The sequence below is a fragment of the Thalia democratica genome, chromosome 8 (genome assembly GCF_965202585.1).
Source record: "Thalia democratica chromosome 8, ktThaDemo2.hap1.1, whole genome shotgun sequence".
Classification (NCBI taxonomy): domain Eukaryota; kingdom Metazoa; phylum Chordata; class Thaliacea; order Salpida; family Salpidae; genus Thalia; species Thalia democratica.
Genome location: NC_139172.1, coordinates 17,170,863 through 17,186,168, shown reverse-complemented (window position 1 = coordinate 17,186,168; position 15,306 = coordinate 17,170,863). Strand labels below are relative to the sequence as shown.

Below are 15,306 nucleotides of genomic sequence, written 5' to 3'. Positions count from 1 at the left end.
TAATGTTTTAAGAGTTTAAACTTGGTTATAGAGCTTAAAAGTTTATACAGCTTTTATTTGTAAAAGTAACTCTATTTTTAAAACAGTGTAATCAAATAAACTTTAATCTTATCTTTATTAAGCTAGTAAAGTACTTTTGTTACTATGAAAATTTTGAGTTTTTAAGCTAATTAACATTCATTCAAAACAAATAGCTCTTGAACTTCTTAAAGTTTTTTTCCAAGAAGTTTTCATTTCTATCGAAACAGTTTTGAAGAAAAAAAAGGTTTTACTTTTTAAATAATGTATTCCATTATATTTTTGTAAATTTTGAAGTTTTATTTAACTTAATAGAGCAAGATTCTTTTTATAGAAAATACTTTTAAACATTGAAAATTGAAATATAAGCTGATATACTTTTTTAGAGTATTGTTTTTTATAAATATGTTTATAGCTTCTCAATTATATAAATTTTTATATAAGCAAAAAAAAAAAAACTTTATACCGTTTTATATCAAAAGGGCATTATTTAAATGTAAGTAACAAATTTGATACAGTAATACCTAAATAATACTTTTTTTACCATAACCAGTTATTCAAAACAAAAGATTTATAATAATATCTTTACTATTTAAACAAGCTTTAAAACATCTAAAAAAAATTTTTTAGATTATAATGTTTAAAAATGTTCCAAGTTTGTTACAAAAAAGATAAGTTGTAAAACATAGGTGTCTGACCATCATTGACTTGGTAGGAAGGCTAATAGGAATTTTCACTTTATTATTTTAACTACTGAGTTATAATTTTTTTAATAAATTGTTTAAATTATGTTTCTTTCTTTTTTATTAGACTAATGTGTGTTTTTTTAGATACACAATTTAATAATCAATTTTAAAACATCAACCATTTTAAGCTTTTGCTTTGTGGACAAGTTAAATGATTATGCTCACACAACGATTGTACATCTCTGGTGTAGGGAATCATCAGATACTTTAATTATTTAGGGATTAAATATATAGCGCAAATTTCAACTTTTCGTTGCCTGTAAAAATACTTTGACCTGTTTTAATATCTGATAAAAAAATTTTAACAGCATAAATAACAATAAAAACGTTGTTTTGTATGCTTAATAATAATTCAAGCTTTGAGAAATAGTTTTACATTTTTTCTTACGGCAGCAAGAAGCTTATAAATATTAATAGTATACAATAATTCTAATGAAAGTTGTAATTATGGATTTATAAATAAATATTGTTAAGAAACTAAGTCAGAAAAACTTTATTTGAATAATTTAAATAAATAATAATGTTAGTATTAAAAATGTTAGTCAAGTGTAAAAAACTTAATTTTTATATCTGTTTTGTGTTTCAATAATTTTTTAGTTTGGAAAGCTTTATTTTTACTTAAAACATCTATTTTATATCCTCAATAAAAAGTTTGCTAATTTAATTCTATTTATTTAGTAGTAAGTTTTACACTCAATTTAGATTTTTTGTTGATAAATTGATATCATAACTACTACTAGTAAAAGTTTTTAACCTTTTTTAAATCCTATTTTAAACTTGTTAAAGACTAATTAATAACTCCTTTAACTTTCTATAACATAAATGATTTTTTATCCTCCAGGTATCTCATACGTGCGATCCAGACAGACTTCTTTCCTACTGACTCGCAACACGAACGAGTGATGGAGAGGAGAAAAATTCCCAACGTTCGCCACAACTCGTCCAACTCCGTCTCACCTGACCACACATCGGCGTCAGAGTCTGAGTATTCCGTTTCTGTGGTGACGGGAGCTTTCCGAAGTAACGAGAAAGTCGTGGAAACTCAAATAACGGAGATAAAAGACCAAGTCAGACGACCGAATCAACTCATAGTCTCAAGTCACGAAATTAAAGACGAGGCAGCTGAAGTAAAACATGTGAAAAAAAGTTCTTCCTCGACCAGCAACAAGGGCAGTGTTGATTTGATCGCCATGAATGAAATTTCAAAATCTTACGACAATCGGTCTTATGACGCAGATATGAGCGAGGAGGAAGACAACCTGCAGATAAATCCTCCCGTCACCTTCGCTTCCTCCCAAGTTCGCAACCACCGGCGACCGCACACCGCATCCCGTGTTGTTTCGATGAGAAAAGCGCGCGAAAACGACGTCATCGAAGACCTGATGATGTCACAGCCGGTCGAAGTTGTAGAAAATGCTTGGGCGGAAGATAAAAACGTGGTTAACAAGCAGCCACCGCCTACGGAAGACCAACTAAAAACTGAGACAGAAAAATTTACTAGTTTAAGGCATCGATCATTATCGTAACGACGTTGTTAATTGTAGAAGCATAATTTAAATAAAGACAGAAGGTGCAGCGCGTTTCGTTTATATTTATTGCATCACGCCAAAGCCAGTATTTTTTATAAAGCGTTTGAAAATCTATGCAAAAGTAAACGTAGAACTTCAAAGTCTTTCAGAGGCTTTTAAAATACATTTTTTCAAACGAAATGCACTGTTAGTTTTTCCTATTAATTTTTCAATTATATCACAACAAACGTGCATTCTATCGGTTGAATTTAGACCACCGAAGTATTATCTATTCTACCTAATTTTTCGATACATTCTTAACAGCTAACAGTGCATTTAGACAGCTTTTAAAAGTTAGTCACTTAATTACTTTACAACTTTTTTATATAATATTAGTTTTGCTAAACTTTTAAAGAAGCACAGTTTACAAACGTCCTTAAACTCATTTACTAAAATGAACAAGTTATTAAAACAACTTTTTTAAACAATTAACCTCTGAAACAAGTGTTTTTGTTTAATTAAAAAAAAAATTGAATTAAATTTTAAAATAAGTATTAAGTGTCGATATATATACGAGTATAGTAATTGATAGTTATTAGATCCCTTTAATATTTTATATTTAAACATAAACTGTATGCTCTATATGAAGTATATTATAATTAGACTGCTTAATTTTAGATATAATTTTTTTAAGTGCTTATATTTTTTTAAATGAAATAAAAAATACTGATATAGGTCAAAAAGTTTTTAGCTTACTTTCTAGCACAAAAACATGTTAAAAAGTATGTTATTTTTTTTATTTTGTAATATTTTTGGGCAAATACAAAACTTTAATACTTTTTTATTACAAGAACAACAGAGAATTATTTCTCATACAAGTTTTCAACTAAAAATGCAGTTTTCTAAGTTAAATAAAAAAATTTAAATATTAAAGTTACAGTATTAGTTCAAGTCATTTAGCATTACAAAAAGTAATGATTTTTTTTGTAAAAATTTCAAACAAAAAATATTGTTTTAACAAATATTTTATATGGATAGGTATTAAAGCCTTTTTTTAATCTAATGAAGTTTTCAATAGTTCTATTTTCCTACTTTTAATTGAAATTTTGTTTATTTTTGTTTTCAAGTTTTAAAAATTTTAAGTGCTTAAGTTTTGTTTATTTATAACCTTTTCTTCAGTTAAAGTTTTTTTTTCGTTTAAACGCTATAAAACATAATTTAACATTTTATTTTTGAGTTTCAATTCATGTTATACAGTTTTAATAATCACAATGTAGCTATAGTACTTTATTATAATTACAACAAACACGATTGTTTAAAATTATTACTAATTTGTTTTATAGCTGTATTACCGCTTTTAATTAAGGGTATCAATGTTTACTTTCATAGCTAAATAACTGCATACTGCTTTTATCTTTTACTTGCAAACTTTTGTGTAATGTGCCTTTCTTTTGATACTGAAAGTTTTGGTGCCTCTTTGGTATAAACAATAGCATAAAAATACTAGTCTTTTTGTATATTTTTGAAAAGTGTTTTTTGATTCCTGAGATGTAAAGAACAAGCTTTTGAACTTGTAGCTTAAATGTTTATAAAGTCTTGTTTACTACCAAAACATTTAAATATAAATTTTGTTTAACTTTAACAAAAGTATTTTTTTACAATTTTGTAATTTTTTGGAAAAAAAACATTTTAGCAAACTGTGCACTAAATTATAGATATATATGTAAACTTGATTTATTTTAATCAGTATAGAAAGCAAGTAGTTATCTTATGACTTATCAAGTATTAATGGAAATTTGAATTTAAAAATAGGTTTGAGGCTTAAATGAAGTGAAGCTTCTGCACAGATGCACTTTTATTAATTTAAACCCAATTCTAATCCAAATCCTAAGCCATTTTTATGATATTACTTTTTTAATATAATCCCTGATTTTAATTAAGTTGTAAGCAAGCTGCAAAACAAATCCGGCCCACCAAAAAAATTTCTGTGGCCTTCGAACTATTTTCTAGACTAAAAATAAACTTGCAAAACTAGTATATTTATTACTTTTTAGTAAACAATTTTAAATGTGTTTTATTTTGATTGAGTGAAAACAGTAAGGCTTTTTAAAACATAGTTTACATACAAAATATATTCCATTTTTCGTATAATCTTGAAGGTTACGTTAACCCGCAAGGACATATCTGAAACGGAAGGCCATCAAAAAACCTTTTGTAGTAAAATATAGCTTGTAACTTGTAAAAGGCCGTCAACTATACTTGGTAAAAATCGAATTTAAAAGTGTTTCTAAGTAGCACACAGTACAAAAGCAAAACTTCTTAACTTTTATAAGAATTTTTTGAAAGTTTTTATGATATTTGTTTTGTCTAATCACTATTTTAGTATTTTTTTATTGAACATTTTAAGTTTTTGAGAGAAACCACAAGCGCAACTACTAAAATGAGTAAAAATACTACTCAGAAACTTTAATATGGTACTCCATTATATATATTTAAAAGGGTCTGGTAGTGTTTCATTAATTGTTATCTTTGTAATCTCTTAATTGAATGTTATTGAACCAATTTACTAAGGATTCATGAAGTCCATACTGACTTAAACTATAATGATTATTTTTTTGATACTGAATCGAAAACGTTTATAATATCAGTGTAAACCTTTTTAGTATAATCGTTTTTGAGATAAGGAACTCTTCAAGAATGTAAGCATGTTAACATTTGAATGTTTGACGAGCCATTACGGATATAGTGTTGATATTGTTTTATTGTGGTTTATTTTTATAACAGATATATTTCTCAAACTGTCTGTCCGATTTGTTTAAAGTAGATTAAAGTTCCACCAAGTAATTAAATAAGTAAGCATTTAATTATGAGTCAATAAGTTAACCATACCAACATCTATAGCTTGCCACGCGAGCACATTTGAAAAAAGAAACTTTTCATTCAAAACTAGCAAAACAAATTAGGGATATAAAACTTTTTTGAAATATTTTACAACTCAATGGTTCATTTTTACTTAGGAAACTTTTGACCGAGGAAGATATACTTCTTTACTTTTACGATATTAGAAAAATCGTAGTTTAACAACTTATTTTCATCAATTTGTAAATTAATTGTGCACGTCTGCTACTGGTTTGTTTACAAAAAAATTGTCTTTTAATTTAATAATACTGTCTTCACACTGTAAAATAAGTACTAGTTTATTGAACGACAAAAAATAGCGCTCAAATTATTTGGTCCTAAGACCTGGAGTACGAGGAACTTTTAGGTTATCGAGTCGTACACCACGGACACCTTTAAACGTCTTGTAAATAATAATAGTAGAACTTAAGTTTAGATTTTAATTATTTCTCGTAAATTTAAAGAATCTGATTACTTATGCAGTCTATTTATTGTTATTTTCAAATCGTTTAAAGTTTAAACATTTGTTATATACCTGAGAAAATTTTAGACAGTTTTAAAGTCGATACTTAAGTTTTTTTCTGAAGTGTAAAACTAATAGCTTCTAAAGAAATACTTTAACATTAAACAAAAAATGTGTGCTACCCCACTGAAAAAAATCTAGACATGCCCTTAGTTTAAGTAACTACAACATTGTAAAACAAAATGGTGTAAATTAGATCAGATATTAAAAATAAAAACTTTTTTTACTAAAAATAAAACTAAGGATATAACTTACTTTTACTACATAAACGCAATCTGTGTGGTACAATAAAAAGATAAATCTATACAAAAAACGTAAAACGCTCTGCTTTAAATAAACTTAAACAAAGTGTTAAAAGATTTTATGAAGATTTTAAGATAACTGATGCTATAAGAAGACTTATAGTTTAATTTTTCAAAGATGAAAAATTGAAACATAAACAAGCGTTAAAACTTTATACAGCTGCCGTATTTGACCCATGTAAAATAGTATTTAATCATTCAATATAAAAATTCTTGAAACATTAAATACTACAATCAGTTAATTACTTTGATTTATATATATTTTTTTTAAGTTGACTCTAGTAAAAAAATATTAAACTTATTTATGCTCTTTCCCTATGTTATTGTATTTTCATTATAAGTTAAAATAAAATATTACCACAAATACATAATAATATAGCTATTTAGTTTATAAATATTATTTATGTAGTTTATATATATATTTCTTTTTCATTTTTAATTGTTTATGTTATAATTTTGAAAAATATTTAAGTAGTACTTGACAACAGGGTTGCCAAAAAGTAAGGATGGTCAATAATTAATAAAGTTCGTTTGTATTAACTTAAAAAATTGTAACGGGATATCAAACTACTTTTGAAAAACGGTTTTGTGTTTAAAAGAAAATTATTGTTTTTTTAATTAATTTAAATCCTACTACCGGGGATATTTTAACACTGCTTTTTACAATGTCTGCTACAAACCCATCTTTTTTTTAATTTATTTATAAATCCTAACCTCTAAAATATTTTCGTTCAAAAGTTTTGAGCAACAATAGCTGTTTAATACTTAGTGTATATAAGATTGACTATTGCTTTTACAAAGTACATGTTTATTTACAACTTCTTAAGACATCGATCAACTTTGTTACACTTCATTTTTTTTTGCTTAAGGAGTTTATACACTTTGTGAGAAAACTACTTGTTATTTTTAATTACAAGTTTAAAGTTTTAATTTGTTAATACAAGTTAAAAAGCTGAAATGTAGAACACAATTTTTTGTGTTTTAAAGGAATAACATTAATCAAGTTATCATTTTACAATACCTATAGAAAATAAAAAAAATTCAACTACTAAATACTTTTTACATTTTTTCTTCGTGGATTAAAGTTTTGGTATACTATCAAAATCCACCCGAGTTCAAAATCCAGCCGATTTTTTTTCTTTATTTATTAATTAATTTTTTTTTTTTTTACATTTTTTTTATTTAATTTTTATTTTTTTTTCACTATTACTGTTACCTCTAACTCTTACCCTCGATCGGTAAGCGTTTTTCGAATTTGACTGGGTGGGTTTAGATCGCGGGTGAATTTTGAACGTGTCGCATAAAAAATCATTACTAGTTGTTATCTTCATAACTAAGCAGAAATTGCATAGCTGTTTTATGTTAGTATTCTGAACTATTTTTTTGTTTAAAATATTCTTAATTGAATTTTAAATTTACTAAAGATTATTCTAACTGTAGCTTTTTTAAATCTTAAGTTACTGTAGTACATATTAGTTTAATAATTGTTCAGTTTATTTATTCTATAAATTTTATTTGAACTAGATAAATAATTTTAAGGATTTCTAATTTGTTTATGACTGTTATTCATGCAGACGCATGCTTAAACTTTACTTCTTATTTAGAAAAATATACATATGTTTGTTAATTTGAATTATTTTGATAAAGTTTATATTAGTAGTAGTGAAAAATCTAAATAAAAATTGTGATTTATAAACTTATTTGGTTTGAATAAATACTTATAAAGCTATATTGTACATAAATAAAACAAGCTCTATTTTTTTAACAAATATTTTATAAGCTTTTATTGAAAACTTTTGAGTTTTTTTATGATTTAACTTCTTAGTTTTACTTTTTTTTGTATAAATATTTAAACGTTTTTTTTTTGCTTAGATAGTAAATGCTGAAATAATATATTCATTTTGTAAGTAAGCTAAATTTTAATGGCAGATATGCTAACTTAAGAGCTGTTTGAGGTTACAAGCATATTATTGTCATTTACAGGGACGTTTTTTGCTGGTTTCCTGGATCCTTTGCACCCCCCAAAAAACGTAAAAATTACTTAAAACGTTATTTATACAGAAAATTAACATATGTCAATAGATTTTATTTATATTTTTTTCTAAGTTTTTAATTAATGAATGTTGAATATATAAGTTAAGATTTGAAAAGTTCCACCATGTGCTTGTCGACTACTAGCTGTCAGCTAAAGCAATAAATGATTTTCATGCACTGTTTTTGACCTAAAAAGTAAAATTTTATATTAGTTACGCTTAGTTGCTTGTAGAAAGCAAATATATTTTAAGGTGACAAAAGTTTATTAATTAAATGTATGTTAGTTTTAATCTCATATCAGTTTAAAATTAGATTATGTTAAAGCAGATTCCTCAAATTTTATACTGAAAAACTTTCGTAATAGAATGAAATTTTGTTTAGTTTATGTTTTAATTCTTATGGTCTTTAACTACTTGCCATTTAATTTCAACTACTCCGACATGACATTATTGTAGAGACATTAATTTTTTTTTTTGCATTTTTATTAAGTTAAAATGTTTATGTTTCTTTATCATTAATTTTTTTACAAAAGTGTTATGCTAAAACAAGGTGTAAATAAAGCTATCATATTTTTTCATACAGAATATTTTTTTTAATGCTAAATCATTTGCATTTTAGTTAAAGTAACTTTACACAAAAGTAGTTTTCATAACTTATAGTAATTCTTAACTTTAAATGATTTTTATTCAAATTTATTAAAGTACTAGATGCATTATGAATAGCAACAAAATAGCTTGAAGAAAATTTTGTTTGTGATTTTTTTACTTAAGTTATACCTCATAACTGACAATTAAACATTTTAACGCTTGAAACAGCTCTAAGTTAAGTACAATTATTTAAAAGTATTTTTTATCTTTTATAAACTTGTTATTAATTGTATTTTTTTTTTATACAACTTTTATATAAGTTGTCTTCATTTTTTTTTGTTAAAGTTATCACTTGCTAGATTGAAATTAAAATCACTTTTAGTGCTAAGTTAATGACTTATCTTAAACAGTAAAAAAGTTTATGCTATTTTAATTTCTAAATAAACTGAAACTTTTAGAGAAATTTTTAGGATTTCTAATTTATATCGTTATTATATAAACTAGTTAATAAATATTATTATATAAACTAGTTGTTACTTAAAGTTTTTGACTAGTATTTAAGTTATTTTATTTTATTGACTGTTTTAAAAAGATTGCTTACAAGTATAAAAATGTACATTATTACTTAGCTAAAAAAGTTTTTGATATATTACTGTAGGTACCTGCACACTTTTAACTTTATATCTTTTTGTTATATATTTTTTAAACACATTCGAATTCATAAAGTACGCTAGAATATGACTACATCCTTTTAACTTTTTGAGTTTTATCGAAAATAAAAGGTACAAATATGATTTTTTTTATATTTTATTTTCGATTTTAACTTTTACTTGTTTTAAATTTAAGCACTTGCAATTATTACTGACTTATAATTAGGCTATAAGTTCATTAATCAGTATTTATTAATATGTTATCATTGCTTATTATATAAAGTTTTTCCTTTAATTTTTTTATTTTATAACTACAATTACTTTAAATGTCTACGGCTAGCGTAAAACTATTTTCTTAAATTTGCGGTCCACCAGCAACTTTTTCTAAAAAAACTGGCCCGCGACTTATAATAGACTGCCAGCCACTAAGTTAATGAGATATTTTTAGTTTGAAGTTGAAATTAAACTATGATAAAGCTTTACATTTTTAGGTCTAGTAGTTTAATATACATAAAAAAAGGTAAAAGTGTATACTTTAAAGATAAAGCGACATTAATTAAAAGCTAAGTTTAAAGTTTTAGTACAATTAACTATTTACTAATAAACTAAATTTAAAAAACAACGACTTCCTTTTTTTTATTTCCGTATACTTAATAAAAGCTCTTTCAAACCGATCAACTTTTATAACAGAAAAACGTCTTTTGTTTTATTAAAGTAATGGTTTTGAAAATTTTAGGTTTTATTAATGCTTTATGATAATTGTTGTTTTGTTTCACATTTAAAGTACAGAAATAATAAATACCTTTCAGTCATGTACAAACTAGTTGATGTGTTAAAAGCAAAAGAAAAAAAATTCAAAATAATTTTACAAGATTTTTAATAAAAAAAATTTAGAAAAAATTTTTTTGTGTAATTTACGTATATTTTTTTATATAAAATACTTATATTTAATTAACTAAAAGACTAGTAAGTTTTATAGTTTTTTTATAGTGTGACTTAACTTAATAAACTATTTTATAACTTTTACCTATGATATTTAAATACGGACAATTTGTTCTACAAATATTTAAAACTATAAAAGTTGCACAAACATTTTTTATTCACTTATTAAAAGTCTAGTTTTTATTTATCTATCACAACTTGTTTAATTTAAAACATAACACATGATTGAAACTTATGCTTTTGATGTGTACAAAAAGTTTCATTTTAAGAAAGCTTTAACTAATTCTAAACAGTTTTATATAAGTTTAAATTGTTTTTTTAGATAAAATAAGAATCAAAATAGGAAACGAGTTAGATTTTGATTCAAAACTAAACAGCGTTATGGTAAATGAAGACAAAAAGAAAAATTTATTTGAACATGTTTAAAATAAAATTACTGTTAGAAATTTTCTCTTCTTTTACAGTTTAGCTGACTTAACATCGAAATCTATTGAACGTTAGTTTCCAATGGTAATTGGAACCCAAAAATTTTCACAGTTAGATTTTAGTTTTGTTGCCAAAATACTTGCAAGTTCTGAATTAAATATTGACTCGGAAGTTCAAGTTTTTAATGCAGCAAATACGTGGTTGAAACAAAACTTCGAAGAACGTAGCAGATACACAAAACGTTTGTTACTAAAAGTTCGACTCGCGTTACTTTCTAATTGTGCATTGAAACATCTACTAGACAAAACCTTAACGTTCAATAAAGACAATGAATGTGTAAGCATATTTAAAGAAGTTTTGGCTAGCAAAGAAAACTTTTTACCGAACAAGTCTAGTTTTTTCTATACAAGAAGGTATTATAATCAAGATATGTTCAACATTCAGATTTCAAGTGGTACTACTGAAAAATTTGAAGTTCTTCGAGGTGTTACACAAATTGATGGGGGTGATTTAAGAATGTAACCGTTTTACCTTTGATGGAATACCCTCTTCATTCGTTGTCGAGCAAAACAACTGTTTACTTAAAAGGAGAAACTTATGTACTAGATTATTTTATAGAACCAGATAATTTCGGTAACAACCGGAGTATTGCGTTTGAAAAATATTCATTGTCTGCCAACTTATGTAGTAAAATAAGTCACATGGTTGACTTATGTGAAGATTTTTGTGTGTGTGTATTTATGGACAGTATTTTTATTATCGGAGGTGGCTTTGAAAAAGAAGATAGTTATACAAGCACCAGTTTTTGTTTGCAATTTGATAAAACGCGACTAGAAAGAAACTTCTCAGATGAAAGTGGCAAGGCATTGTGAGTCGTGCGCAGTTTTCGAAGGAAATACTTTAGTTTCAGGTGGTTTTTGCGTCACACCAACAACACTCAGCTCTCACTTAGAATCGGTAGAATCTTATGACGTCTTTGCAAATAAATGGTCACCTATGCCTGGTCTGGTCAATCACGGTGTTTATCACAGTTTAGTTGTTCTTAGAAACAAATTGTTTGTTATTTCGATGTTTCAGGGAGCCAGCAAAGTTTCTAGCAATGTCAGTATAAATTTGTTGCTTTTAAGACCACAAATTTTCGGTTTATAAACAAAACTATATCGATTGGAAATAAAATTATGGTCATCCAAGCATTGTGTACGTATATAAGATGTTCTGATATTGATAAAGATGAATGGTTTGAAGAAACAGGTGAAGTTACAAAAGATCTCAGAAAATTTTGCTCCTTAAAGTTACCACGTTATTAATAACAATTTTTTCTAAAGATTAAAGAATTGCGGTTTTTAATTTTTGTTGTACTATTACATTACCATTTAGCAAGTTATGTTGTTTTTGAAAAAATACATAAACACATGTTTTAGTTTACAAATAATCTTAATGGTTTTTTAGTCCGACGTTACTTTGTATATTGCACATATATTTTATTTATACAAAATTTTATGTTGAAAAATTTATAAGTTAAACAGTTTTCATTTCCTTATGAATTAATTAAAAAAGTGTTTCAAGTTTCTAGCTAGTTCCCTATATTAACATTTTTAACTGTGGTTACCTAAAGTGGGCCATACACGATAAGGTTACTGTTGCTAGTAAAAGGATACTCAGATACTTTTTACAAAAGATTCTAAACTTATATTAGGTACTCTGGGGTTTTATTAAAGAGCGAAAAAAAGCCAGAAGTACTTTTAAGAGATATTAGAGGCTATAATACATATTATTTATTGAACTAAAAAAATAAGCGATCAAAACATTTTGTCTTAAGATCTAATGCATGATAAAACCTTTCGGTTATCGAGTTAGACAAATTGGATACCTTTTAACGTTTTGTCCAGGATAGTATATAGAACTATCAAACTAATAAACACAAAGTACCATACTGTAGACTGGAAATGAGGTTCAAGCGGTTATGGACTATAAAAGTTTATTTTGTCGAATAGAAAGCTAAACTTAGTATTAAATATAGTTAGGTACAACTTTATGTTTTGTTTCAAAACTGGTTTTGTTAATTTTCTGCTTCAACTATTTAAAAAGTTATGTAAGTTTAAACCCAACAAGTTTTTACCTTTTATAATGTAAAAACTACTAATAATTCTTCGAAGCTTTTGTCAAAAATTTGCTTGGAGAATGTTACAGAAAAAAAATACCTACAAAAATTACTAAAAAAAAAAATTCTTAAAAATTGTATAATATGTATCGAAAAATAAGCTAAGTTATCAAAATCCTAAAATTTTAAGACTATAGTTTATATAATATTAATTATAGCTTATTTCATTTTAAAATCAGCTTAATTTAGTAAGGTTCAATTTTTGACAACACTTCTTGAAAGTACTCAAACAAGTTATAGAAAAATGAAATGTGTTTTGATATGTTTTTTGAATAAGTCGTGCACCGTTAAAAAGTCGTTCAAAGTTTTTTTTTTGTATGTTAAAGAATTTTTGTATGTAGTCTAAACTTTAATTGTTTACATGTAAAAGTTGTCTAAAAATTATGTTCTTTTATTTTAGAAGTTTAGCAATTTTCAAGTTTTTTTGCCTTAATTATCAAATTCTGGTTTTTCTCGGAACCCTTTACAAATCACAAAATTATTTGTACTAAGAAAACAATTAATTGTAATAATAGCAAGCTCTGAACATGATTTTAGTCAAGCGTTGATTAGATGTATGCATTTACTTATAATTAAACCACAGATCGTTTTCTTAAGTTAGTTATTAGCTAGAAATAGTTAGTATGTTAAGAATGGTGTGCCGAAGGCATGTATTTTTTAGACTTTTTCAAAATAACTTATTTTAGAACTAAAAATATTTGATAATATAAATCTATCTTAAGTTTTTTCAAACAATTTTCCCACATCCACAAAACAATGTTGTTTATTTTAAGGATTAAATTTATTTCCAATTCGTTTGCATTTTTAAATAGAGTTACTTTTTTGAATCATTGTCGCTATACGATATTTGCTGAGGCTGATTGTTCAATTCGATTTAACTTGAGGATTGCCGTTCGTCAAAGCGAAGTTTGGAAAAAGTTATTCTCTCAAAATAAGAGACGCAAAATCACTTTAGCACCGCTACGAAAGAAAACTAAAAGTTCGAAGCGCAAAACATTGTCGAGCGGGTTTAAAATGATTATTCAATCGGCAATTGTTAGTTGCACTTTTTTTACACTTACACCTATTGAAGTTTTTTGCACTTTACTTCACTTTTAAAAGAGCATATTTTTCAAATACAGGGGTTAAAAACAGGTTGAATGATCAATTACATAGATTAATGTCCGATACCGGGACGAAGGGTAAACGTAACAAACCCAAAAAGAAGTTTTCCGTCCAACACATAGTAAGCAGTTCAACAAATAAAGAGGTTAGTCAAGTAATTATGGACACGGCCGCAAGTCATAATAGGTAAAAAACGGTCAATGAGTTTGACCTGACCCGCCAAGCAGAAACCTCCGGCATGCATCGAACTTTTAGCTAAACACAACGGACAAACATTTATTTTTTTTTATAACAACTTGCTATTTATTTGATTTTTCTTCTACAAAATGTATTCTATTGCAATTGTTTAATAAGACTTAAATAAAAAATATTACAAAGTTGCGCGTTCCAACGATATTTATTTTCTAATATTTTCCTTCCGTTTAATGTTTTTCTAGTAAATCTAGCCTCTAGACTAAAAAAGTTTTTCATCCCTATAACAGGCAATAAGCAAAAAAAAATCAAAGTTTAATTCAACATTATAATTTTTGAAACTTTTAAATTAACTAGATCAAGAACCGACCGGATATAATATTTTTAAATAGATCCGGATTCGGTAGATCACTTGTGATAATGCTCATACTTTAAGTTTAAAATGAAAAAAAAAATAAAGTATTTTTTGCTTAATAAAATTACTGAAGATCTGGGTCTACTTATAAAACAATTGATTCTTAAAAAAAAAAGTTGCGTGTACTGGCACCTCAAATTCATTATTCAGAACCTTTCTACTTTCATAGTTGCTTAATAACAAGAAATATATACAATAAGTAAAAAGGCAATAAATCTTAAAAAAAAAAAAACTTATCAAAAAAAATTGTTTACTAAAGCTATTTTTATAAATTAACAATTGTAAAAAAGCTTCTTTTTTTTTAATCAATTGCTAAATTTACTATGAAAGTTTAAAAAATTAAGGCATAAATTAAAACAGTATTTTTCCTATATTTACATTGAATCATAAAGTAATATTAATTTTATTGTTAAGAAATCCTAAATACTTTAAACAAAAACTATCATTTTCATCAGCTTAAAAAAATGAGACATCTAAAACATCAGTTTATTAAGCTAGAAGATGTAGTAATGTAAAGAAAAATATCAAAACTGCTTTATTACTTATTTTATTTAAAATGACCTCTAAACTAAAACAGTTTAGGAAAAATTTAAAATTGTTGTAAATTTATACAACTAAATTTTAAATGTAAATTTATACAACTAAATTTTAAATGTAAATTTATACAACTAAATTTTAAATGTTAATTTAGTACAACAGAAGTAAATAAGTTTGAGTATGAAAATATGCCTTTACGGAGAAAGTTAAAAATTTGTTTATCAAAAGACTTATAAACTGTAACAATATATTCTAAGTTTATT

General features: G+C 25.6%; 1 protein-coding gene across 3 annotated transcripts in view; it reads left to right on the top strand.

Moving 5' to 3' along the window:
• The window catches only part of LOC145841937 (phospholipid-transporting ATPase VD-like), a 44,581-nt gene extending 41,498 nt beyond the window's left edge, over positions 1 to 3,083 (top strand). For all 3 annotated transcript variants that reach the window (XM_082949246.1, XM_082949247.1, XM_082949248.1), the window contains one exon: positions 1,606 to 3,083. In XM_082949246.1, the coding sequence (XP_082805372.1) occupies positions 1,606 to 2,290 (685 nt within the window). In that variant the 3' untranslated portion in view covers positions 2,291 to 3,083. The remainder of the gene's footprint in view (positions 1 to 1,605) is intronic.
• The last annotated feature ends 12,223 nt before the right edge of the window (positions 3,084 to 15,306 follow it).